Source organism: Eublepharis macularius, chromosome 3 (genome assembly GCF_028583425.1).
Source record: "Eublepharis macularius isolate TG4126 chromosome 3, MPM_Emac_v1.0, whole genome shotgun sequence".
Lineage (NCBI taxonomy): Eukaryota > Metazoa > Chordata > Lepidosauria > Squamata > Eublepharidae > Eublepharis > Eublepharis macularius.
In genome coordinates, this window is record NC_072792.1 from 178,882,843 (window position 1) to 178,908,006 (window position 25,164).

Sequence of the window (25,164 nt, forward strand, 5' to 3'; positions counted from 1 at the left end):
AATTTATATACCACCCTTCAGGACAATTTATCACTCACTCAGAGCAGTTTACAAAGTATGTTATTATTATCCCCACAACAATCACCCTCTGAAGTGGACGGGGCTGAGAGAGTGACTCAAGGTCACCCAGCTGGCTTCAAGTGGAGGAATGGGGAATCAAACCCGGCTCTCCACATTAGAGTCCTGCTGCTCTTAACCAAACTGGCTCTCTAGTCTATAGAGATCGGTTCCCTTGGAGAAAGTGGCTACTTTGGAGGATTCTGTGGCATTATACTCTTCTGAGGCCCCTCTCCAAACTTCGTCCTCCCCAGCCTCCAGAATTTTTCCAACCCACAGTTGACAGTCCTAACAGGCCCTAATTGACCCTCAACTGCCTCCAAGGTTTAAACTCTCACCTTTTGCCCCCTGCCACTGCTTACTTGGCCAGCAGGGGGGAAAGGGCTTCCTGGGTGCGCTCCCGTGACCAGCGCAACAATGTCTCTGACGTTGTTGTACCACCTCAAGAGCATTCCCATATTTCTCAGCGGTCCAGTTTGGCACTACAAAGAGCACGTGCATGCTTTCCTCTGCCTTGTGCGATGATGTCACTTCCCGGAAGTGACATCATTGCATTGGTGATCACAGGAGCACTGGGTCCTCGCCGTCCCGCCACAAGGGAAAAGGGACCTGGCAACCTTAGTCTGAAACATCAACAGAGTTCAGTTTACAAATACTCCCCAAACCATTTTCTCTCTTTCCTTTCGCATGAAACCTAGGAGAGACAAAAACTATTTAATATTTTGGAATGCGGTCCTTTTCAGACTTTTAAATTGCCGTGCTTCATTGCAAGCTATTATACTGCTGCAACAAAGCCTCAACTTTGGATACGCAGCCTGACCTTTTCTCCAAGCTTTTGTGTCGCTTGCACGTTGACAGCGTGAACGCTACGCAATTAATGTGAATTGGTGGCTACTAGCTACTGTTGTCTTAAGTTAATCCTTTTGAAAAACAAGCTTTACGTTTAGGTTTGCCAGTTCTGGGTTGGGAAATTCTTGAGATTTTGAAAGCGGAGTTTGGAAAGAGCAGAGTGTGGGGAGGGCGGGGTCCTCAACAGGTTACAGTGCCATAGAGTCCACCCTCCGAAGTAGCCATTTTTCCAGGGGAACTGGAACTTTGGGCCAATACAACTTTGTTGTATGGAGATCAGTTGTAATTCCAGAGAGCTTCAGCCACCACTTGGAGGCTGGCAACCCTATTTACGTTTCCTCCAAGAAACTCAAGAGTGATGTTTCTAGCATGTGACATGCACACACCTGCACAGCTGTGCCTGAAGTAAAACATTTCAGTGTAGTTAGTGAAAGAGGTAGAAGTCTGTGTGTTGTACCTGGCTGTGGAGGGGACTCCAAGGTCTTTGCCCTGTGCTATTTTTGTCGTGATATACAGAGGCAGGCAATGGCAAACCACCTCTGTTTGTCTCTTGCCTTGAAAACCCAATGGGATCGCCATAAATCGGCTCCTATTTGATGGCACCTTACACACACACATATTTTTGTGCGGGAAGAGGGAGGGACTTGATTTCTCTCTGAATGTTCACCTGTTCTCCCCACGAACGTGCAATTTATAAAAAGGTATTAAAAAGGGCATATTCCCAAGATTATCTTTGCACTATCTTTGCAACTTCTTTCCACTTGGGAGTACAAAATCAATTTCTCTCCAAAATACAGGAAAACGCCTACTTTACTTTGTTGGCCCATTGGCTTGCAAGTACAAGCTAAAGCTGAAAAAATTCTTTCCCCGTCCGCTATCCCATATTTAGGGTTGCCAGCTCCAGTTTGGGATATTCCTGGAGATTTGGGGATACACCCTGGGGAGGGGAGGGCATGGACCTCAGCAGAGTATAGCGCCATATAAACCAACCTCCAAGCAGCCGTTTTTTCCAAGAGAACTGATTCCAGGAGATCTCCAGGCCCCATCTGGAGGTTGGCAACAGCACCTGCATTACTTACTCTTCCTGAACTGTGGTGTTGGCATATAATGCATAATAAAGAGAGAGAATACATAGTAAAGAGAGATCAACCGGAAATGTTTGATCCAGTGAAGAGAGAGGAATAAGTTCTAAGTAATTAAGAGCTAATTAAACTAACGAACGATTTTCATGTAAGAACATCCGCCCCCTCCCAGCTTACTCCAAAATCCCCAGGTAAACGTATCACTCTCGTCTGCTTTGTGGGTTCTTAATAGCAATACGTACGAGAGGACATTCATCAACTGGGAAGCACCTTGCAGTCGGTTGGACTGAACTCAGGTTCAGGTGATTGGAATGATTTCATCGCTCCCACACTATAGATGCCAAAGAGGAGGCCAGCAACGGGGTGGAGGAAAGAGCCTTCGCAGTGATTAAATGACCTGCGGGAGTATTGAAATTCCTGTTAAGAGCCGCGGCTGGGGAGACTCTTCCATATATGAATGCGTGTTTGCTGTCTGTGTCTCCCACCAAGATCCCCAGGTGTTGTATATAGCCGTGGTTTTAAAAAGTCAGACTTTTAAATGGATTACTTACTTTTCGCAATAACTGAGGGAGGCGGGGAGTATGGGCAGGCCAGAACTAAGAGCACATATATTTATTTTTGTAGCTGCTCTGCTTCAGGTAGGAAAATGAACCCCAAAAGAGAGCGGGGGGGGGGTGGCTGATGATGAAAAAACAAATACATTTTTCTTCCTTAAAACCAGTAATTTTTTTTCCTGAACTGCAAGTTACCTGCTTTTGCCTCTGTGATGCTGGTTATTTTATTCCTCCCTTTCCTCCTCTTTTTTGCATGTCTTGGCACAAATGCTTCTTTTATGTTTTAATAATAAGTTTTAAAAAGTTGGAACGGAATAAAAATGATTGGGAAATTCCGTTGCATCCCTTTTAATATCTTCGGCAGACCCTTTCTGAGGCCTTGATAGCATGCAGACATAAGATTTAAAAGTGATTCTAATTTATCTGTTTACAAAATTTACGTCCTGCCTTTCTGCCCAGTTGGCGACACAAAGGCGTCTAACAATTAAAAGCAGAACGTGATTTTTTAAAAACTCACCATCAGTTCATCGGTAGCAAATTAAAGAATCACTGAAGTCACTGATGGCTAAAAGATAGCTTACAATTTATTTAATCAGATGCCAGCCCAGTTAAAAAAGAGCTTGATTCTGGATTTGGGGCTGGTACGCGGCGATTGCTATAATCTTGTACTGGTGATGTGTTGGCAGGGGGCAATGAGGGCACATGGAATCTCATCTGTTTCCCCCTCCCCATGTATTTTCAATAACCATAGAGCAAATGCATATATAAACTCTGTGTGTCCAGAAAGTCTGCACATGAAATCCCCTACCCCAAGTTTCAGGCCCACCAAGTTTTATTAGCACATGTATAAACACAAGTTTCAGGCCCACCAAGTTTTATTAGCCCATGTATATATACTTGGCTGTATTAGATACATGTGATGTACAGAAGGCAAGCTTAGGGCCCAGCCCTAAGCAGAACTAGTCAGAAGTAAGACCCAATTTAGTCAACAGGGCTTACTCTCAGGAAAATGCAGGCAATTGAAAATCTTTGTTCTTCAGCACGTTGTTTTATTTGGTTCTTTGCAGCCTTCCCATAGGAACTGTATATGAAGCTGGACAGGGAACTATTCCTAAGGACTTCTGATGGTAGCTTTCAGGTCTCTGAACATCTCTGGCCAGTGTTGTCTGCTACTGTAACCCTCTTCTTTTTCAAACAGCCAACAAAAAGAAGGAGAAAGAACGGCCAGAAATCTCCCTGCCTTCGGACTTTGAACACACAATTCATGTTGGATTTGATGCTGTCACAGGCGAATTCACAGTAAGGAGGATGGGAATGGGTTGGGAAACAGGGTTGTAGAAGAAAAAATAAAAAATGGCTGACAGGAGAATGTCACTGCCTGGAAACACTGGAAGTGACATCCCACCTCTCTAGGAATTGCCAGAAACTCTATAGTAAAACCATAGAGTTTTTGTTGATTCCTAGAGAGAACGATCACTTCCAGCTTTTTTCCTCCCCAGAAGTGTCATCACACCATTGCCAATGACCGCCCTCATGTCCCTGCACACCTGGTCTCTCACTGGTTGCCAGTCCATGTCAGGCAACTCTAGTGGAAAAGAAATTGGAAGATATCTGCTTGGCCAGAAGGGACTGTAGTCCATTGATTGGCAACTGGCCGGCTCTTAGTAGACCGTACATCTTCTGGTTGAGTATACTGCTGCATGAGGCCAATTGTCATCTTTGTGTGACTGGAAATGGTTCTCTGGGGTCTTGGGAAGGGAAAGGGCTTTCCCAAGACCTGCTATCTGAGATTTAGTATTTACGGCAATTCTTAAAGACAAAAATGTAAGCATTTGCAGACCAGATCTCAATTCATCAGAGGTATAACATTTTTGCTATTTAGGAAGGTGGACATATGGTACTTACTCAAATCCCGGAGCAGTTTTTCCCCTCAGGTATGCCATTAAAAAAAAAAAAGAGAGGGGATCTTCTTATATTTGGTTACCATGCCATGTTCTCTTATGGGAGCTGGTGTATCCAATGGCCTGACACAGCCTTTTGTTTTCTTGAGTCATTTGGTAGAGAAACGCATGTTTAAAATGGTCTCAATAAATGTTTTTTAAGGAGAAGAGGGGTAGGAGATGCCCTTGGCGTTTCACATACCGCTGAGCGCTGCCTGCCTGCTCCGTGAACAGACTCATTTCACCCCAACCTCTTTTTGCTTTGAATTGAAATGATGGCTTGAGGTTCATCTTTAACATGTTTAAGGATCCATTCTCCACTGCTCTTTTCTAAGAGGCATTATCAGTTAACGAATGCTGCCGAATGACAATTGCCTGATTTTAAGCAGGAGGAACTATTCCCATCGGAAAACGGTTTGGTTCCAGAGCGTAAGACGCTGACTGCTCTTGTCGTTTTCTCAGGGCATGCCCGAGCAATGGGCCCGTTTGCTGCAGACCTCCAATATCACCAAGTCGGAGCAAAAGAAGAACCCTCAAGCGGTACTTGATGTGCTAGAGTTCTACAATTCGAAAAAGACCTCCAACAGCCAGAAGTATATGAGCTTTACAGGTAGGTAATTCTGTTCAGCCTCTAAAAAACAAACGTGGAAACCCTCCATGTGGAGATTACAGCTTGGTTGGCTTTGGACTGATGTCACAAGGGAGGGTGTCAGGATAGACTGAGACCTTGAGTGTTTGCACACAGCCAGGCCAGAAACAAACTCTCTGACTTGCCAAGCAGTTTGATATAGTGGTTAAGAGCGCGGGACTCTAATCTGGAGAACTGGGTTTGATTCCCCACTCCTCCACTTGAAGCCAGCTGGGTGAACTTCGGTCAGTCATAGCTCTCTCAGAGCTCTCTCAGCCCCATCCACCTCACAGGGTATTTGTTGTGGGGATAATAATGACATACTTTGTAAACCGCTCTGAGTGGGTGTTAAGTCATCCTGAAGGGCGGTATATAAATCAAATGTTGTTGTTATTAGAGCCCAACACGATTTTCAGGGTATAAGCTCTTGAGAGTCAGAAGAAGGGAGCTCTGACTCTCGAAAGCTTACACTCTGATAATCTTGTTAGCTCTGAGGGATTTTCTACCCCCCTTGCATTGTCTGGACACCGCCCCACCCCCAGACACATAATAATGACATACTTTGTAAACTGCTCTGAGTGGGTGTTAAGTCATCCTGAAGGGCGGTATATAAATCTGTTGTTGTTGTTGTTCTAGTGTCAGACTAGGATCTGGTTCACCATGGTTTGAATCCTTCCATGGCAACTACTATCTCTCAGACTAACTTACCACAGAGGACAAAATAAAAAGGGGAAGATGATACTTTAAAGCTACTTTCAAGTGGTATATAAATATTTAAATAAATATGTAGCCTTGAGCTGTGCCATTATAGACATAGCCATTAAGTTTTATACAGGTCCAGTAGCACCTTAAAGATCAAGTAGATGTCCATGGTATGAGCTTTGTCAGAGCTCTCTTCATCAGATACGAGCTCATATCTGACAAAGGGAGCTCTGAATCTTGAAAGCTCGTGCTCTCGAAATCTCGAACTCTCACCTTAAAGACCGACTAGATTTTGAGAGTATGAGCTTTCGAGAGTTAGAGCTCCCTTTGTGTGACATGAGCTCGTATCTGACGAAGGGAGCTCTGACAAAGCTCATACCATAGAAATCTAGTTAGTCTTTAAGGTGCTACTGGAACCGAATCTTGCTCTTCTATTACACACCATCACGGCCACCCACCTGACACTTAGTTTTATGTCTGTCTTCCTGTGCTCCAGTTGAGCTCAGCTGGCACAGCCACAACCAAGATGTTGCTCCAAAATACCTTCTCTAGCATGGCCATCTTGGATGTGGCTGCCCCATGCACACGATTGAATCCAAAATGGTTGAGTCCCTTGATGGTCATGGAAACAGTTCAATTTTGGCCTTGCCCCCTTGTGACAGTTTAGCAAGTGTTTGGAACAATTTTGGAGGCGGGTGGGGGAAATAAAAAATGTGTGAAGTTTTGACCTGTGCCTTCATTTCTGTGCTGATTGGCTGCATCGTTTTTAAAAAGCCAAACTGGGGTATCAGATTAGAAATTCTAAATGTGTATCTTAAAAGAAGCATAAATGAGCATATCTCGTTAATAGGTATTTTGCAATTAACAGTACAATCCTAAATAGAGTTACCTCTTTCTAAATCCATTAGGCTTTGAAAAGTGTAACTCTGCTTAGTGCAGTAAGAAGATAGAGTTGCAACAGATGTTACTTTTAAATACTTTGATGATACACAGATGCAACATCTTATCACATTTATTTATTTATTTATTACATTTCTAGACCGCCCTCCCCATTGGACGGGCTTGGGGCGGTGTAACAACATACAACATACAGTTTAAAACAATAAAAACATTATAAATAAACATTTAAACATTACTCCTTGTGCAATAAAATTTCTCAAATGGCGGGTATAAATATTAACATTCAGCATTTTAGGCGCATGCTTTGGCTCTTACATAATGACCTGCGTCACACTTTATGAGCTCCTGCATGGGTGGTGGACGGTCTTCAGTGGTATGGCTGGCAAGAGGACAGCCTAGCCCCCACCAAATGCCTGGTGGAACACCTCCGTCGTGCAGGCCTGGAAGAAAGATAACAAATCCCGCCGGGCCCTAGTCTCCACAGACAGAGAGTTCCACCAGGTCGGAGCCAGGACTGAAAAGGCCCTGGCTCTGGTAGAGGCCAGACAGACCTCCCTGGGGCCAGGGACCATCAGCAACTGCTTATTAGCTGATCGAAGCGACCTCGGGGGAACATATGGGGAGAAGCAGTCCCGAAGGTATGCTGGACCCAGTCCACATAGGGCTTTATAGGTCAGCACCAAAACCTTGAACTGGACCCGGTACACAACTGGTAACCAGTGCAATTGACGGAGGATGGGTGTTCTATGTTGTGGACATGCAAGGAAGCACAAAGATATTGGCTAAAAATAGATGAAGAGAGGCAGAATATTTTGAAGCTCAGATTTGAAAAATATGCTATTAAATATTTTACCGAACAATTAAATACTTTACCGAATAATATTATAAAAGAACAGGGAGACCTTTTCCAGTATATTATGACAGCCACAAGAGTACTATATGCAGCAAATTGGAAAACAGATTCGTGTCCTGATATGCTGAGTGGATAGACAAGCTGTATGAATATGCATCAATGGCTAAATTAACTTATATGCCCAATAGACCAATAGTGGAATTCTGGGAAAAATGGAAAGATTTCTTTGATTACATAGGCTGAAACTAGGACAAATTAAGGTAATCATATTATAGGGACAAAATATAGAAAAGATGACTGATTAAAAATTACTGGCATTAAAGTTTGGGTATAAGCAATTAAGGAGAGCGGAAGAGAACAATTATATAATCTAGTTGTGCTGTTACATATTTTGAATCAATTTTTCTGTTGTATTTTAAATGTAACTCAAATGTAGTGCTTTGTATTTTAGATAGGTTTCTATGCACTTTCTACTGTCATATTTCTATCTTTTCTTTTTAAATAAAATCTTTACTTTAAAAAAAAAGATTTTGGTGAAAATCAGGCCAATAGCTTATCCTAGGAATATCTCTGCATTTGTACTTCAGCCTGAATTGCAGCATAGGTTTTTTTAAAAGAAGTCTTTATCAATGCAAATAAATTTAGAGGTGCAGGACATATAATGCTACCAGAAAAGCCAGATGAAGTTGGCTAACAGCCCAAGTCTAATGAAATATTTGAAGGCCAAAGAAGGTCTAGAATGGCACGCTGAAGCAAATGCCAGCTAGGGAAAGAGAGATGGAAAACAATCTCTCTTGTATTCCAGCCCTGATACTGGAAGGTAATTTTGATGCACGGGGTAAGGAGGACGGGTTTTATATGTCTCCGTCTCCAATTGGAAGTCAGTGGCACATACCGATTTTCACGTTTTTTCCCAACCATGGTTGTCGTTTGTGCTGCTGGGTTTACATATACAAGGAATGTGAATAATTCCAAATCTTCTTCTTCCAGATAAATCTGCAGAAGATTACAGCTCTTCAAATACACTGGTAAGTGCGGAAGGCTTCAATTCACACCATTTGTTATTTTGTCTCAACGTTGTTCTCTAAGTGGTGAAAACTCTCTGTGAGGCAGGGGAAGGGTCTTTCCCAAGATCCGCTCTCAGAACTGAGGATGCTGAGAATTGAACCGGGAACCTTCTGCATGCAAAGGAGGAGCTGTTCCCCTAAGTCAGACATCTGCCCTTGTAGGCACGCTTACCTGAGATTAAGTTCCATGTAAAATTGGGACTAAACATGCTGTCATGGGCTGGGCCCACCCAAGCTGGTAGTCCAAACACTAACACGAAGCCAAGGAGTGTTCATGAGTCACAAGCCAGGTCCAGTCCGTAGTCAGAGCACAGGGTAAACACCAGGGGTGTGTCCAGGATCCAAAAGCCAAGCCAAGTCCAGTCCGTAGGTCAAAGCACACAGGTATCAAGTCACGATGCAGGCAAGAGCAAGATGCAAGGTACCAGGCAGTGGTTGCAGGTAATCAACACATTGCTTCCACACCTGGCAGTCGCTCCAAACTGGCTTTTATAGCCAGGTGTGGTTTCCAGCCAGCTGCTGGGACTCCATCTTGATGCTACTCATCGTCGCTCTCCAGCAGCTGGCGTTGACTTAGGAGACGAGCACTGCGCCGTCTCTCCTGCAGTTCCAATCTCTGGCGTTGTCTGCGGCGTTCTTTGGGTGTGGGCGAACCTGGGGGGGGGGGGGGGGTGGAGGCCATTGGCTGTGCTGCACCTGTAGGCTTGGATGCCCCTGGCTGAGCTTCCCTTGTGGTATTGGGGCCAGAGGGCGCTGGTGCCTCAGCTGCTGGCTGTAAGCTCTGATCAGCCAGCAGCTGTTCTTCCTGATCGCTGGCTTCTGCTGAGTCAGGGCTGGCTACACAGAACTCCTCTTCTCCTGAGGAGTCCTGGCTGGCTACACAAGGCTCCTCTCCTCCAGAGGAGACCTCACCCTCACTGAGTCCAGACTGTGCCATGACACCTGCTCAGGAATGGGCTATGAGTCTCATTGAAACTAGCTAGAATGCAGCAGCCTAGCTGTGTCAGCATGATTTGGTACTATCCTTGAAGCATTATTGTGTATAAAGAGCTGCCAAGTTGCAGCCGTCTTACAGTGACCCCATAGGGTTTTCAAGGCAAGAGATGTGCAGGTGTGGTTTTCCACTGCCTGCCTCTGGAATCGCAACCCTGGACTTCCCTGTTGGTCTCCCATCCAAGTACTAACCAGGGCTGATCCTGCTTAGCTTCTGAGAGCTGATGAGATGGGCTAGCCTGGACCACCCAGGTCAGGGTGAGGGGTTATTAGTGCTGTGTAATGGTATTGTGCTGCTAGAAGTTCCCCAGTTAATGGATATCAACCATCTCCACGAGTCCTTCCGTCTTCGGCAGGGTCACCTAGGAAATGCCTGCTTTCTTTTTATCAGATGAACCATTTTACATTTTTATAAGTGGCAATAAAGATCTCTTGGTCGTCAGTGGGTGAGGTGAGCTCAGGCAAATAATTTACTAATGTTACCAGATAAAACTGTGGTTCTGGGTTTTGCTGCATGCTGAATGGAGAGGTGAAGAGTGCAATCCAGGAAACACTGAAAACATGCATTTATGTGCAAATTTGCGCCAGGTATCAGTCAGTATGCTGGTGGAACGGTCTTCTTTTTTTCATGCACAGAAGTGGCTTCGTTAAACTATGGTAATTCTCAAGGTCCAAAGTGCAGGATAGTTTATTTGTAATGAACAGATTTCGACAGCTTTCAGTGCGCCACAATCCTCTCTCTTTCCTTACAACGAGGCTGTTAGGTAGCTCAGGATGAGTGTAGAGTTGCCAAATGCCTGCTGGGAGAGAAGGTTGACAAATTCCTGCTGGCATTCCAGCAGCTGGCTGGAGAAAACAAAATTAAAAATTGCCGTCAGCGACAGCATGACATCACTTTTGGAAAACAACTGGAAGTGACATAAATCTCCTCTAGGAGTTGCAGAAAACTTTATGCTAAACCATAGAGTTTTAAGCAATTCCCAGAGAGGACTGTCATCACTTCCTGGTTTTTCCTGGAAGTGACGTAATGCCAAGAACCCCTCAATATCATTGCATCCCCCTAGACTCCCAATAGTTGTCAGGCAGAGCCTGGCAACTCTGAGTTGTATTGTCACAGACAGCAGAGGTGGCAAATTTGTGCCTGGACTATAGCAGTTCAGACTGCAGGTGGAGGTTTACAAGACTTACAGTGCAATTTTGTGCAGAGTTACTCCAGTCTAAGCCCATTTACTTCAGTTGCATAGGATTGCACTTTTAGTTGCTCTTCTTAGGCAGAAATCTTCCCTGCACACGCACAAACCTTCCTTCCCAGGGAGGCTAGCCTGACCCCATCCTTTAAGCAACTGTTCAACATTCTTTTAGATAGCATTTGGCATGTGAATGTGTGTGTTCGCTGCTGACTCCACTCCAGACTTGTCCTTTCTTTGATTTAAGGTGCTGTTCTCTCTCTCTCTCTCTTTTAAAACTGTTACTACTTTTAACTTCTTAGATTTTTGAAGTGTTTGCTAAAATTGCCTTGAGTTTTTGGGGAAAGCAAGGCATAAATACCTTCATTTTTCCTTAATGGTTAAATGAGGAGATGGGTAATTTTCTCCTGAATGTGCTACAGTATTTACTCAAATGCAAGACTGGGCTTTCTTCACAAGTATGCCACAAAAAAGAGGAGGTCATCTTGCATTTACATACAAGTTACAGTTACGTCCACTAATGAAAATGCTGTTGCATATAATGCTTTTAAGGGGGTCTTCTTACATTCCAGTAAATATGGTAGTTTGGGGATATATATTTTTGTTTGGAGGAGAAGCCCATCATCTTACCTGCAATCGGAAATGATAGTACTTGGATACAGTTTACAGCAGGAACTAGATGGTAGAGGCAGACCGTTGTCCAAATAATCTTTGCAACCTTTAGGGATAGGTACGGGCTTCCCGGATCTGTTTGTGAAGTCTGTATGGCAGCCAAACTTGGATAGAGATGCAAGAGAGAAGGGCGCAGTGCTGCTGTATACCAACACTGGAGATGTCACTTGCTTTGCAAAATATATGGATGGTTGGACCTTCGGTCCCCCCACCCCCCACCAGAACTCTCAAAACAACATCAGCATGACAAATATGGATATCAATCGCAACAAAGCCCGTTGTGGGGAAAAATCCAGCAGGCTCTAGGAAGGGGAGGGGGGTCAGGCAGGCATTGCCTCCTCCTCTGCGCCTGCTCCTGGCCAGGTAAAGGCGGGGGATGGGCATTGCCACCTGCTCCGCTCCTGATCCCGACTGGGTGAAGGTGTGTGGGGGGTGGGCATTGCTACCTGCTCCGCACCTGATCCCAGCTGGGTAAAGAGGGGGGCACTGTTGACAGCTGTGCTCCTTATCCCGGCTGGGTGAAGGTGGGTGGTGGGCATTGCCACCTGCTCCACTCCTGTTCCCGGCCAGGTGGGGGCGGGCATTGCCTCCTGCTCCACTGCTGATCCCAGTGAAGGCAGGGGTGGGCACTGCCATCTGCTCCGCTCCTGATCCCTGCCTGGATTTCCCGCCTCAGCAGCGCCCTCTGGAGGCACACCAGGGTAGGAAATGAGTTGTCTGGAACACGCTTACTCTTTTATTAGGGATATGAGTGGCAACAGCGGGCAGGACGCGGATGATGCTAGCGGAGAGTCATTGCAGAGTATTATATGAAAGGAAGGCATGCAGGTGCCATGTTACCTCTGGCCTCACATAAAGCTCCTTCCGGGGCATGCTTGCTCAGCTAAGCTGCAGCTCCAAAGTTGGGTAGAGGGCTGGCAGTGTTAAAGTGCCCATTGCAATCCCCCCCCCAATAGCTCACTTTGGTTGGGGGTTTCTCTGGTCACTGCTGCTATGTCCCCTTCGTCCTCCCTAGGTAATAATAACATTCGATTTATATACCGCCCTTCAGGACAACTTAATGCCCACTCAGAGCGGTTTACAGAGTGTTATTATTACCCCACAACAATCACCCTGTGAGGTGGGTGGGGCTGAGAGAGCTCCAGAGAACTGTGACTCGCCCAAGGTCACCCAGCTGGCTTCGTGGAGGAGTGGGGAATCAAACCCGGCTCTCCAGATTAGAGTCCCGCGCTCTTAACCACTACACCAAACTAGCTCCAAGGTATTGGGGCAAAGCCCGTCATGGCAGAGTAGATAGAGAAAGGGGAGAGGAAACATCAGGAAAAGGGGGTTGGGGAAGGAGAGAATAGCAAATAGAAGCAAATTTTCCCCAGGCCAGATCGTCTAGGGATCCTGACGGTATTTTGCCATCTTCTGGGCATGGAGCAAGGGTCACTGGGGATGGGGTGGGGGAAGGGGAGGTAGCTGTGAATTTCCCGCATTGTGCAGGGGGTTGGACTAGATGACCCTGGAGGTACCTTCCAGCCCTAGGATTCTATGAATGTGAAGGTGGGGGAAGAAAGATGGGGTTGAATCCAGGAAAAAAAGGTAAGGGGAGAGAAAGGGAGGGTTTCCTTTCCTTCCTTTGTCATGCCGCATCTCCCCTTCCAAGGATTTCCCCAGGGCCTGCTCCTAATTGGGGTAATGGTTAGAGCATTAGGCCAGGAGCTGCAAGGCACAGGTTCAAATACATGCTCTGCCCTTGCAGCTTTGCTGGGTGACTTTAGGCCAATCACACACTCCCAGCCTAACCTACCTCACAGGGTTATTGTGAGGATAAAATGGAGGAGAGGAGAAGGGTGATGTCACATCCCTAACACTGAAGAGCATGGCGAGAGGGGGCATTGCCACTTCCTTGTCCTACCCCCACCTTTCCCCTCTCACCATGGGAAAGGTGCCAACGTAATCCTGTGAAGATGCGTTCCTGGCTATGTCTCAAGGTTGGGTCACCTTGAAATCAGGTATTCTTATTGCTTCTGATTTGCCCCTGGCTATCTTATGAGCTCAACTGAGGGCCAAGCTACAAGTGACGAATGACACTTGAACGGCAAGTGTATTTCTCTCTGTTCACTTGCCCTCCACTCAATCCACTTGCCGTTCAAGTGTCATTCGTCACTTGTAGCTTGGCCCTGAGATCAGAATTGCCTCTTGCTGCAACTGTACCCACAACGTACACTTTATTCCAGCTCACCTGTAGGTGCAATATCCTCCATTTTAATTTCGTTTCTTTTCCTTTTAGACCCTGCCGGACAGATTAAGAGCAATCTCTCTTTCCGGCCATGCTCTTGTACCATCAAATTATTCAGTACATTTTATCCAACCGTTCAGAGTTTGCCAGGGCTGTGCTTCCATTTGTATGAGAAGGTTTTGTCTGTTGAATTTCTGTCTGTGAAACAGCAGACTCAGCCCTCCTGAGGGTCTTCCCCCGTTAGGGCCAACCGAGGCATATGAGTGAAAGGCAAGGTAGTTACAAAGATTAAACGGGACTTGCGTCCAAGTTTCTTGTAGGAAAATGATCTTAAACTGTGAAATAAAAGAAATGAAGTCTTGATCTAATATTTTAGAGTGCCATCCAGCAATAGTCCAGGAGAGAAGGAAAAATGACAGTCAATCCATCTTATCAATAATGTCCAATGTCCTCCCAGGATCAATAAAAGTACAACCATTGTACTTTTGTACAACCATCTTCTGTAATATCGAAGAGTCAACATCAGCATTACTTACAAAGTGTACTTCATTCGGACAGGGCAACGCATTAGATTCAGTGACCATCGGTGAAGGTGAAACAGCAGTTCAAAGGCCGCTGGCAAAGAAAAAAGCCAGTGGCCATTTCACATGGCCGCTTACCCTGAAGGAAATCAGTCAGGCCTGAAATGCCTCAGCCATGTCTTTGGGCCGGTCCCATACACTCAGACTCACAGGGCTGTTGGGAGGGTAATAATGGAGGGAGGAAGAACTGTACATGGTATTCTGAGCTCCATGGAGGAAAGGCAAGGTAAAAGATGTGATTGAGGGAGAAGGAGAAATATCAACGGAAAATAAAGTGGCGTAATCCTCTCAAGGGCCGTTTCTTTGCTGCCTAGAATAAAAGCTCCTTGCTTCTATATCCTAAGGGAGCATATATGGGACAAAATAATATTAGGCATCAAGTAGGTATGGCATTAACAATTTGGTTTCCAGATAATGAATACAATCAGTTATCTGCTTTTATGCATCATGAATTTGACTGACTCACCTTGATGGCAGGTGCACTCAGTTTTTAAATAAGGCCGCCTTTCTTCAGGTCTGCTTTTTCATGCAAATGAGAAACCATGACATTGGTCCTGTTTTTCAGCCTCTGCTATTACGAACATCTTGAATTTAAAGGATTTCTGGAAATTCCGGGTTTGGTTCTTGCTTGGTTCAAATTTTTGGCAAGCTTCTAGTTCTCATATTTGCGGAGGAGCTTGAGTGGTATAGGTTCCAGCGATATTCAGCTTACATTTGGCATATAATCAAATTTCTGTTATGTATGGAACTTGGGGCCAATAGAAAAGGGCCTTTACACACCCCTCTTCCTTTTAAAAAACATTTAGAGACTATAAAAATAATTTTCCAACTATTTTGGAAGGGCTGTTTCTCTGGGAGAATCTGGGTGGCCTTTTTAAAAAATGCATGCATAGCTTTAACACCCCTGTAACCAACCTCTGCTATAACATTAAAGAGGATGTGGTTTTGTGTTTTGTTTTTAACTCCACCCAAGACAGGCAGGAGAAAGAATGCTAGAGCACTGGGCAGGAACACCTTTTTCCTTTCATCCATGGCACAGTTAGATAATAATTCCTGAGCAAGGAACAAATAAAGCAGAGGCGACTTCTTACTTTTCTTCAAACCTTAGGTGGAGTTTTTGGCTGATTCCGCACACGTTGGATAATGCACTTTCAATGCACTTGATCAATCATTGAGGTGGATTTTTTGTTCCGCACACGAAAAAATCTGTTCCAAATGATCTATAAAGAGGATTGGAAGTGCATTATCCAACGTGTGCGGAATCAGCCTTTATTTATTTTTAAATTTTACTTCATTTGTATCTTCTCCTTCTCCACTTCTCCATTGTATCTTCACAACAACCTTGTGAGGTAGGTTAGGCTGAAGGTGTGTGAGACTGGCCCAAAATCACCAGCAAGCTTCCATAGCAGAGCAGGGATTCGAACCTGGGCCTTCCACATCTTAGACTGGGATTCTAACCACTTCACCACACCAGGAATCCCAAGAGTGTGTGAATGACAAATGCCAGGCGATGACGGTACCTCACTCCAAATAAAATAATTGAGGACTAGAGGAAAAGATTGGGCGTTAACCTTCGGTCTCCCTGTCCTAGTCTCTTCTTGCGTTATTTCAAGAACCTGGGTTGATGAATTACATTGAAATGAGTAAATGGATTGGCAATCTGTTGGGGTATTCCAGGACTCAAGATCCTGACCATATTCTTAAGCATTACTGGATTCTGCTTGAGTTCACTTTCAGAAGGTGCCGTTATCCCCAGACAGTTTTGAGGACATATTTACTCTTCCTCACTGCCCCCCTTCCAATTTTATATTTCTTTCGCCTCTGGAAGCCTACTGGATGTGCCAAGGATGTGTCTGCTCAACCTGGTCTTTGATTGCAGCTTCCCACACTGACAGCAAAAAGGCTGATTTGCATTTTTGCTTGTTGGTGATGCACCATGTCTTTTATTTTGGAAGCAACGATTTTGCATTTTTTAAAAACGTTATGGCTGAGTGCAACCTCCTACTGTTTTTGCTTTAATAGGAGCCACTTAGTTTGTTCGAGTGAGTGAAATTAGCATTTTAGTATCGTCCGTGGTTAGGTTTGTCGCGTTCCTGTATTGCTCATGTTGGCTGCCTTACTGCACGTGCTAAGATAACTGTAGTGGGAAAGGCAAAACTGGTCTCCCCCAAGGTCTGGAAGCATTTTTAGCCCCCCACCCTTATTGGCTTTAGTTCAGAGGACTTAAGTTTAAATTTGGAAGAGCCAGCATGGTGTAGTAGATAAATAACAGGCTAAGACTAGGGAGACCTGGGTTCGAATCTACTTATCCATGAACCTCACTGGCCTTGGACCATTGTTTAATTCTTTCTACTTAATCCATTCCACAGAGTTGTGGTGAAGATAAATGGAGGAAGGGCAAGCTTCAAGTGGGATGGATAGACTCCCCCCCCCCGTTTTTTCAGTCCTAAAGTGCTGGTTAGAGATGGGTTTCACACAAGCATGCCCCCCCACAAGTTCTCTGCAGTTGTAGTGCTGTTCGCAAGTTACTGTGAACACATGTTCAATCCATGCACAGCATACACTTGCTTTTTCTTTATATGTGTGTCGAGTAATTCTCACATTACATTCAACACAAGTACAGCCGAATGGGTGCTTTTAAGCTAGGGTTGCCAGCTCCAAGTTTGGAAATTCCTGGAGATCTGGGGGGTGAAACCTGGAGAAACCTGGAGAAAGTGGGGTTTGGGGAGGGAAAGGACCTTGGCGTGGCATAATTCCATAGAGTCCACCCCCCCAAAGTAGCCATTTTCTCCAGGTGAACTGATCTCTGTGGCCTGGAGACCAGTTGTAATTCCGGGAGATCTCCAGCCACTACCTGGAGGCTGGCAACCCTATTTTAAGCCCCACATTTGTCCAGGGACTGGTCCCCAGTTTCATCTGTAAAGTGTCTGCGCATCAGCTCATTCTTACAACCAGATGCACACACATGTTGTACATGCATTCGCTGTAACATGTGAACAGGGCTAGAGGGGCCCTTCTCTCCGTCCCCACCTGTCAGAGTGATGGCTATTTTGCTAGTTGACTATAAAAGGAGCATGACATTCTCTTTACTCAGCGGGGTAGGCAGCGGGGCAGCTTGAACAAAGGAAGTTTTAAAGAAAGCACTCGGTGAAGATTTTAATAAACAGAGGAATAAAAACAGTTGGTGCGGGCCCTCCGCCAGCTTCTTGTTCATTAGCACTGCAAAAGCTATGCCAACAAACTGTCCTTGAGGCTGTCGGGCAGCTATCTCTTTACCTAAAGAGGACCGGGTCTGGGAAATCGGGTTGTAATTTGCGACTGCAGTCTGGCCTTTAAAGCATCTTCCTCAAAAGAGACGGCAAGCTCTTTTCAGTGTGGTTTGCTCTCTAGATGGGAAGCCTGGCCTTTCTGGGCAAACTTTCTTCAGTTTCCAAAACCCTAACCCCAAAACACAACTCTTTCTGCCACCACGCACTTCCTACCCCCCTCCCCCTTCACCAAGCTGGCAGAAGAGCAGCAGGCCGATTGTATGGTTGCCTAGCAACTGCAACACACTTGACCCATTTTCGGGCCCACAACAGGCCCGAAATATCTCAAACTGAGGGAAGAGGTGGGTGGTGGTTGACTGTGCGGATGATCACCTTTGGCCCCTCTGTGTAGGGTAGGGTCTCCAGGTAGGGCTGGAGATCTCCCGAAATTACAACTGATCTCTTTTCATTAGTCCCCCTAGAGAAAATGGCTGGTTTGGAGAGTGGATTCTGGGTTATTATATGCAGCTCAGGCCCTTCCCCTCTTCAAACCTGTATCTCCTAAATCTCTATGAATTTCCCAAGTTAGTTGGCAACCTTAGTGGCGGGCCCACCCTAGTTAACTGGAAAACCTGTGGCTCCATTGTATCTTTTTACTGCACTCTTCTAAGGAGTTTGGGGTAGCATACATAGTTCTGCCCCTCACCTTATCCTCACAACAATCTTCCGAGGTAGGTTAAGCTAAGAATGTGTGACTGGACCCAAGGCCACCCAGAGAGTTTCATGGTAGAGGAAGGACTCGAACCTAGATCTTGCTACTCCTAGTTATACATTCTGACCATTGCTCTCTGGAGGCTCATCTATCGGGTCAGCCAAGGCGCACACATACAAGATCATATCCCCTTTATTCTAAACAACAGCAACAACATTAGATTTATATACCATCCTTCAGGACAACTTAACGCCCACTCAGAGCAGTTTACAGAGTGTTATTATTACTAACCTCACAATGATTGCCCTGTGAGTAGGGTTCCCAGGTGCCTGCTGGTGGCAGGCAAACTCCCAGGGCTTGCCTCCTTGCCTGCCAACCTGCCAGTGATCCGCGGGAGGCCACAAGCTCCCAGAGGTTGCCCGCCACTGGCAAGCACTCCAGGAATGCGCACCGTGTCATTGTACAGGTGCCAGGGCGCGCATGCGCAAAGGAGCACCATGCTGCTGGCACAAGTAAATGCCACATTCCTCCCCCTCCTGGCAGGAGGGTATTGGGACCTGGCAACCGTACCTGTGGGTGGGGCTGAGAGAGCTCCGAGAAACTGTGACTGGCCCAAGGTCATCCAGCTGGCTTCAAGCGGAGGAGTGAGGAATCAAACCCGCTTTTCCAGATTAGAGCCCTGCCGCTCTTAACCACTACACTTAGAGTCAAAACACACGAGACGAAAAACCTAGATTCATCTCGTGTTCTCTTACCTAAAGGTTTGTCGGGAACTGTAGACGTCCTTGCAGCTTAAAGTTTAGCATTTACAGAGCAGCAGAGAGGGAAGTGCGGGGGTCCTTGCAGCTTAAAGTCTCCCGGTGCAGCCAGGTGTCGCTCTGCAGGGCCAGGCCGGGTGAGGGGAAGGGAAAATGCTGTGATGCACCTTGAGAGTGGGAGGAAAGGCACCCCACACCTGCACTTCCCTCCCTGCTGCTCTGTAAATGCTAAACTTTAAGCTGCAAGGACGCCTGCACTGTAAATGCTAAACTTTAAGCTGCAAGGACACCTGCACGTCTCTCCCTGATGCTCTGTAAATGCTAAACTTTAAGCTGCAAGGATGCCTACAGTTCCCGACAAACCTTTAGGTAAGAGAACACGAGTTGAACCTAGGTTTTTCGTCTCGTGTGTTTTGAGTCATAATCTGACCCAACAGCCTCTTGTAGATACAGTCTCTGGTAAAGATTAAAGTTACTGCTCGACAATTAATCAGCATGCGAATTCTGATTATGAAAGGTGGTTAAAATCTGTCAAGCCTTGGGGCTACTGATAGGTGGGCAAGTGAACCCACTTTGGGAAACCCAGAATCCAGGAGGGATCTCTTATTTGGGGGGAGCTTGAGAGCACCACCAAATTATTCACTTTTTGTGTCCTGCTCCCAGAAAGCGCCACTGGTAGTTCTGTATGGGACTATAATTTGTATGAATCTTCAGTGAGAGGAAAAGAGCTGGGTCCATCTATAAAGTGCAGACCCCATCTTTATCATAGCCTCTGAGCAGAACCACAAGTGACAAAAGGCACAGGTTGGACACTTGTCAGCTTCCCTCGAGTTTTGATGGGAAATGTAGGCAGCTTGGCGGAATGTTGGACAAGTGACAGTTGAAAAGTCCATTGGACAGCAGTCAGAGAGCGAAGCTGCGAGACCGGGATGCCTACATTTCCCATCAAAACTTGAGGGAAGCTGACAAGTGTCCAACCTGTGTCAGGCGTCACTTGTGGTTCCGCTCTGAGACAAAACTGCCTTCCTTCCACTCTCATACATGCTTTTTGTTCCATTCATGGAACTTGAAGTCTCTCAGTAGTGGCTTTATGTGGGGTACAGAAATGGATTTTATGTGGGGTACAGAAGAGTCCAGAAGGCAATAAAGATCTCGTTCCGTGAACTCCCTCCATTTATGGGAGCTTGTATCCAACCTTTTGTATGCACCCACGTAATGTGAGATAATTTCAGGATGTCTCCTAAACCGCTTCTGGTTCTTGAGCCAATTTTGACAGTACCTTCCTCTTATCCCATGAATCCATTTTTGAGGACCACTGTCAAAAGCTCAAGATGGGTAACTGAGAGCGGAACTACAAGTGACAAAAGGCACAGGTTGGACACTTGTCTGCTTCCGTCAAGTGTTGATGGGAAATGTAGGCAGCTTGGCGGAATGTTGGACAAGTGACAGTTGAAAAGTCCATTGGACAGCAGTCGGAGAGCGAAGCTGCGAGACCAGGACGCCTACATTTCCCATCAAAACTTGAGGGAAGCAGACAAGTGTCCAACCTGTGCCTTTTGTCACTTGTGGTTCTGCTCTCTGTCTGTTTTTGTGTTTGGTGTAAATACAGTTCCGCCTGTCTCGCCCACTCTGGTGGACAAATCTGTGTACCTCCTGACTCTGTAGTAGCCGTCTCTCAGGTCCTCTTTTGTTTGGAATTAATGCAGCTGCTTCCGCATAAACACATAGAGAAAGTGCGTGGAGTGTTAATCTACACGGAAATTTTTGTGCACGTCTTACGATTTATTGGGGTTTAAGTTGCCTTGGTCACGCAAGCCTTGATTTTATGCCTTGTAGGCATAAAACCAAACTCTGGTTTGGTGCTGTGTAAAAGAACCCTGAGCTGCTATGTTTCCTACTCCCTCTGGCACGCTTATGCTCAAGTGACTTCTGATTTCATGTAAACCATAGCTTGCTATTAGATCCAGAGGAGGCGATTTGAGCTGTGCCTCAAGTTGGTTTGCCAACCTCCACATGGGGCCTGGAGATCTCCCAGAATTACAACTGATCTCCAGGTGACAGAGATCAGTTTCCCTGGAGAAAATGGCGGCTTTGGAGGGTGAGAACTCTATGGCATTGTGCTCTATTGATGTTCCTGCTATCCCCAAACTCTGCCTTCCCCAGGTTCTACCCTCAAATCTCCAGGAATTTTGCAACCTAGAGCTGGCCAGCCTACCAGAGGCAATATTCAGATTCCTGGATGAAGGGCAGGTAGAAGAAATCCAGACTGGTTTGCACCTTGCCTTCAGAAATGCAATCTTGAGTCATGCCCCAGGTAGCTTCTAGATTCCTGAATGCAGGGGAATGGAAAAGAAATAGACAACATATGGATCACCCCTCTTGAGAGTTCTGCATTGATGCATACCCAGTAATCTTGCTCATTATATGGAGCAAACCGCAATTCTAAAATAATCCCACATTTTGCATATATCATACAGCATGCAAATCATCGGCAATTGTGCAAATTACTTGGGTTATTTATTGTTGGTTTAGAAAATGTCTATGCCCCCCTCTCCAGCTTCTCCGATTGCAAGATTCAGGCTTCTGAAATTTATATCTATAGTTATGTCTATATCTATACTTCTTACAGCTAGTTGTGAATTTCCTGCATTGTGCAGGGGATTAGACTAGATGGCTCTGCATGTACCTTCCAACTCTGTGATTCTATATATGTTGTCTTTCTATGCAGGCTGTGAAGGCTGTATCGGAAACGCCTGCAGTCCCCCCCGTTTCAGAAGATGAAGATGACGAGGATGACGCTGCCCCTCCCCCAGTCATCGCCCCTCGGCCTGAGCACACAAAATCTGTGAGTCGTCTCACCACTGTTGGCTGATGCTTGCTTACCCTTAAGTCATTGAAGTATCAGTGCAGCCGACTTGTTCCCCACAAATGCAGGGTAATTTGGGGAGGGGGAAAAATGACAGTTGTGAGCACTGGCCTCATACTTTGTGGCTGAGTTAGGATTTGAGACTCCTTTCTTGTGCGCTACTTACCTTAAAGCTCTACTTACCTTCAACCGGAAAACATTTACTGATGGTCCCTGGCCCTAGGGAGGCTCAGCTGGCTTCTACCAGGGCCAGGGCCTTTTCGGTCCTGGCCCCAACCTGTCTGAGGACACTCGGGCCCGCCAGGATCTTGTATCATTTAGGCGGGCCTGTAAGACAGAGATGTTCCGCCAGGCATATGGTGGAGGCTAATTTCAGCCCATCATTGCTGAGCCTTTCACCAGTCTCCCTCTACGAGGGGTATGGAGAGTCCACTCCCGCTGGTTGCCACGAAAGGGAGACAGTATTTTATCTGGTTGTTGTGGATTTTCCGGGCTGTATAGCCGTATTCTTGGCATTGTAGTTCCTTACGTTTCGCCAGCAGCTGTGGCTGGCATCTTCAGAGGTGTAGCACCAAAAGACAGAGATCTCTCAGTGTCACAGTCTCTCAGTGTCACTGTGACACGTTGGATAATGCACTTTCAATGCACTTTATCAATCATTTGAGGTGGATTTTTTGTTCCGCACACAAAAAAATCCATTCCAAATGATCTATAAAGAGGATTGGAACTGCATTATCCAACGTGTGTGGAATCACTCATTGTGAGGTACACCACAAGCTTTGCATGGTGAGACACCCTTGATCAGTCTGTGGCATATCCAGTTAACAGGATCTCTGGTAGCAAGGCTGAGAAAAGCCCCGACAAGAGAGAGCTGCTTGCTTTTACGCAGAGTACAACATACAGGTCTGGATTGATCAGAAGGATAATTCTGCATAAGGCAGCTTGGTGAGCGATTGGAAACCGGGCATGAAGGCGCTGCTCAGAGCAACGTGTTCCCCCGCAGAAAACACACTGTAATTCTGCTCCCAGGCAATCCAAAATTGACCCCCCCCTCCAAAAACTGCATTTTACAATTTGTATGAATTATGCAAATTGAGTAAAGATGCTTCATTTTGGTTTGCATAATTTGTTCTGCTAGAAAGGCACAAGGACACAAAGTCAGGAGGGGTATCGAGGGCCCCCCGACCAACACCTGGAAAGCTTCATCCAGTTACATCTCTGGAGGTGTCTGAGATTCTAGAAGGAATTGCCGGTATGTCAGCAGGCCTATATCTGCATCCACAAGGACTAGAAACTTGCTCTTAAAAATTGAAAGATTCTCAGGAATCCTACATTTAATACTGCACTTTTTCTGCGCTCATGTGGAATCACAGCATATGTACAACCCTGGCGATAGCCTTTCCTTTCTGATCTCAGACACTGCAGCTATACTGAAAGATTCCTTTTAATAATCTTAGCTAACAACCACTGAAAGAATTCTCCTCTTTCTGTTTGTCCCTCCGGCCATTTTATCTCACCTTCCCCCCAAGGAGCCCAGAGCAGTGCATGTGGTTCCCCCCCACCCCCAGTTTGTCTTCACAACAACTTGTGAGTTATGATAGACTGAGAGCAGAACCACAAGTGACAAAAGGCACAGATTGGACACTTGTCTGCTTCCCTCAAGTTTTGGCGGGAAATGTAGGCAGCTTGGCGGAATGTTGGACAAGTGACAGTTGAAAAGTCCATTGGACAGCAGTCGGAGAGCCAAGCTGCAAGACCAGGACGCCTACATTTCCCATCAAAACTTGAGGGAAGCTGACAAGTGTCCAATCTGTGCCTTTTGTCACTTGTGGTTCTGCTCTAAGTGTATGTGACTGGCCCAAAGTGGCCAGAGTGGAGACTCGAACCCGGGTCTTCCAGCTCCTAATCCAACCACTGCACAATACTGCCATCAAGACTGCAACAAGAATTTGTGGGGTTCATTTTAAAATCCATTCTGAGCTAGGGGCCGTTGCTACAGCTCAAGGTAGAAAAGCCCATGTTGATATCGTGGTATGTGTGTGTGTTTAAAGTCCCTTTCCATTGACCCTTTAGTGTTTTGGAGCATCAGTTTATATATATATTTTGTCCCTTTCTAGATATATACCCGCTCTGTGATTGAGCCCCTTCCCCCAACCAAAGACGTCTCCACTTCCCCAATTCCTTCCCCTTCTGAAAACAACACAACACCCCCCGACACGCTGACCAGGAATGCTGACAAGCAGAAAAAGAAACCCAAAATGACGGATGAAGAAATCTTGGAAAAACTCAGTAGGTCTTTCGCTGAAATGCAGCTTTGGAAGGCACTGCTTGTGATATGCAGATGTTGCGGAGTTCAGAATTGTGGTTACTGAGAGAAGACATTTCTTACAGTTTTCATCTCCTAACTGGCTGTGTGTTACTTGGCCACCTCAAAAGTGCAAATGTTTGCGCTTGCCACCGTCTGAAAGAAATGTATCTCTCTTGCGCACCTCTTTTCTGCAGTGTCTCACAGTGTTTTAGGTTGTGGGCTAAGTGTCGGGTTGCCAGGTTCCTCAAGGGTCAAAGGGTGCTCCCCGCATGACAATGTCACGCACACCAGGGAGGGCAGAGGGAGCGGGCAGCTCTCTCTCGCTGCCATCGCGTCCCTTGTCCCTGCCAGTGTCGGCGCACAGGGGCAGCAGTGGCTGCAGCGAGAGACCAAGCTGCCATGGCCACGACCTGCTCTCTTGACACAACTGCCGCCGCCCCTGTGCAGCTGGCACTGGCAGGGACAAGGGGCGTGGTGGTGGTGGCGGCCGCAGTGGTGAGAGAGCAGGCTGTGGCCACTGCAGCCACCACCACCGCACCACTTGTCCCTGCTGGTGCCGGCTGTACAGGGGTGGCGGTGGTGAGAGAGTGGGCCACAGCGGCGGCAGCAGCAGCTGTGAGAGCGGCCTGCTGTAGCCACCACAACCTGCTCTCTCTCTGCCGCCACTGCCACCCACTCTCATGGTGTGGGAGCACGCCCCACATCCAGGAGCACACTGCACCACCCAGGAAGGGGGCACCCCTGGGAGCACGCCCCCTCGCCAGCCAGATAAGTGGGTGCGGGGAGGGGGGAGAGTGGGATCGGGGGATCCCCCGCCCCGGGCGGGGGGATGGCAACCCTAGCTAAATGATCGTTTATTTGCTTGTTAGTTGCTAATGCCAATAGCTACCCTAAAAGCTGCCTTTTCCCGTCAGCCTTGGAATGTGTGAGACTGAAACCTAATAGTGTGGCAGACAACAGGGAGATGCTCCGTCATGCCA

General features: G+C 46.4%; 1 protein-coding gene across 3 annotated transcripts in view; it reads left to right on the forward strand.

Annotated features, from left to right (window-relative positions):
• PAK1 (p21 (RAC1) activated kinase 1) overlaps window positions 1-25,164 on the forward strand; it is a 142,481-nt gene that overhangs the window by 92,606 nt on the left and 24,711 nt on the right. For all 3 annotated transcript variants that reach the window (XM_054974076.1, XM_054974075.1, XM_054974074.1), the window contains 5 exons: window positions 3,741-3,841; window positions 4,945-5,092; window positions 8,556-8,593; window positions 21,739-21,855; window positions 23,994-24,165. In XM_054974076.1, coding sequence (XP_054830051.1) covers window positions 4,948-5,092; window positions 8,556-8,593; window positions 21,739-21,855; window positions 23,994-24,165 — 472 coding nt within the window. In that variant the 5' untranslated portion in view covers window positions 3,741-3,841; window positions 4,945-4,947. The remainder of the gene's footprint in view (window positions 1-3,740; window positions 3,842-4,944; window positions 5,093-8,555; window positions 8,594-21,738; window positions 21,856-23,993; window positions 24,166-25,164) is intronic.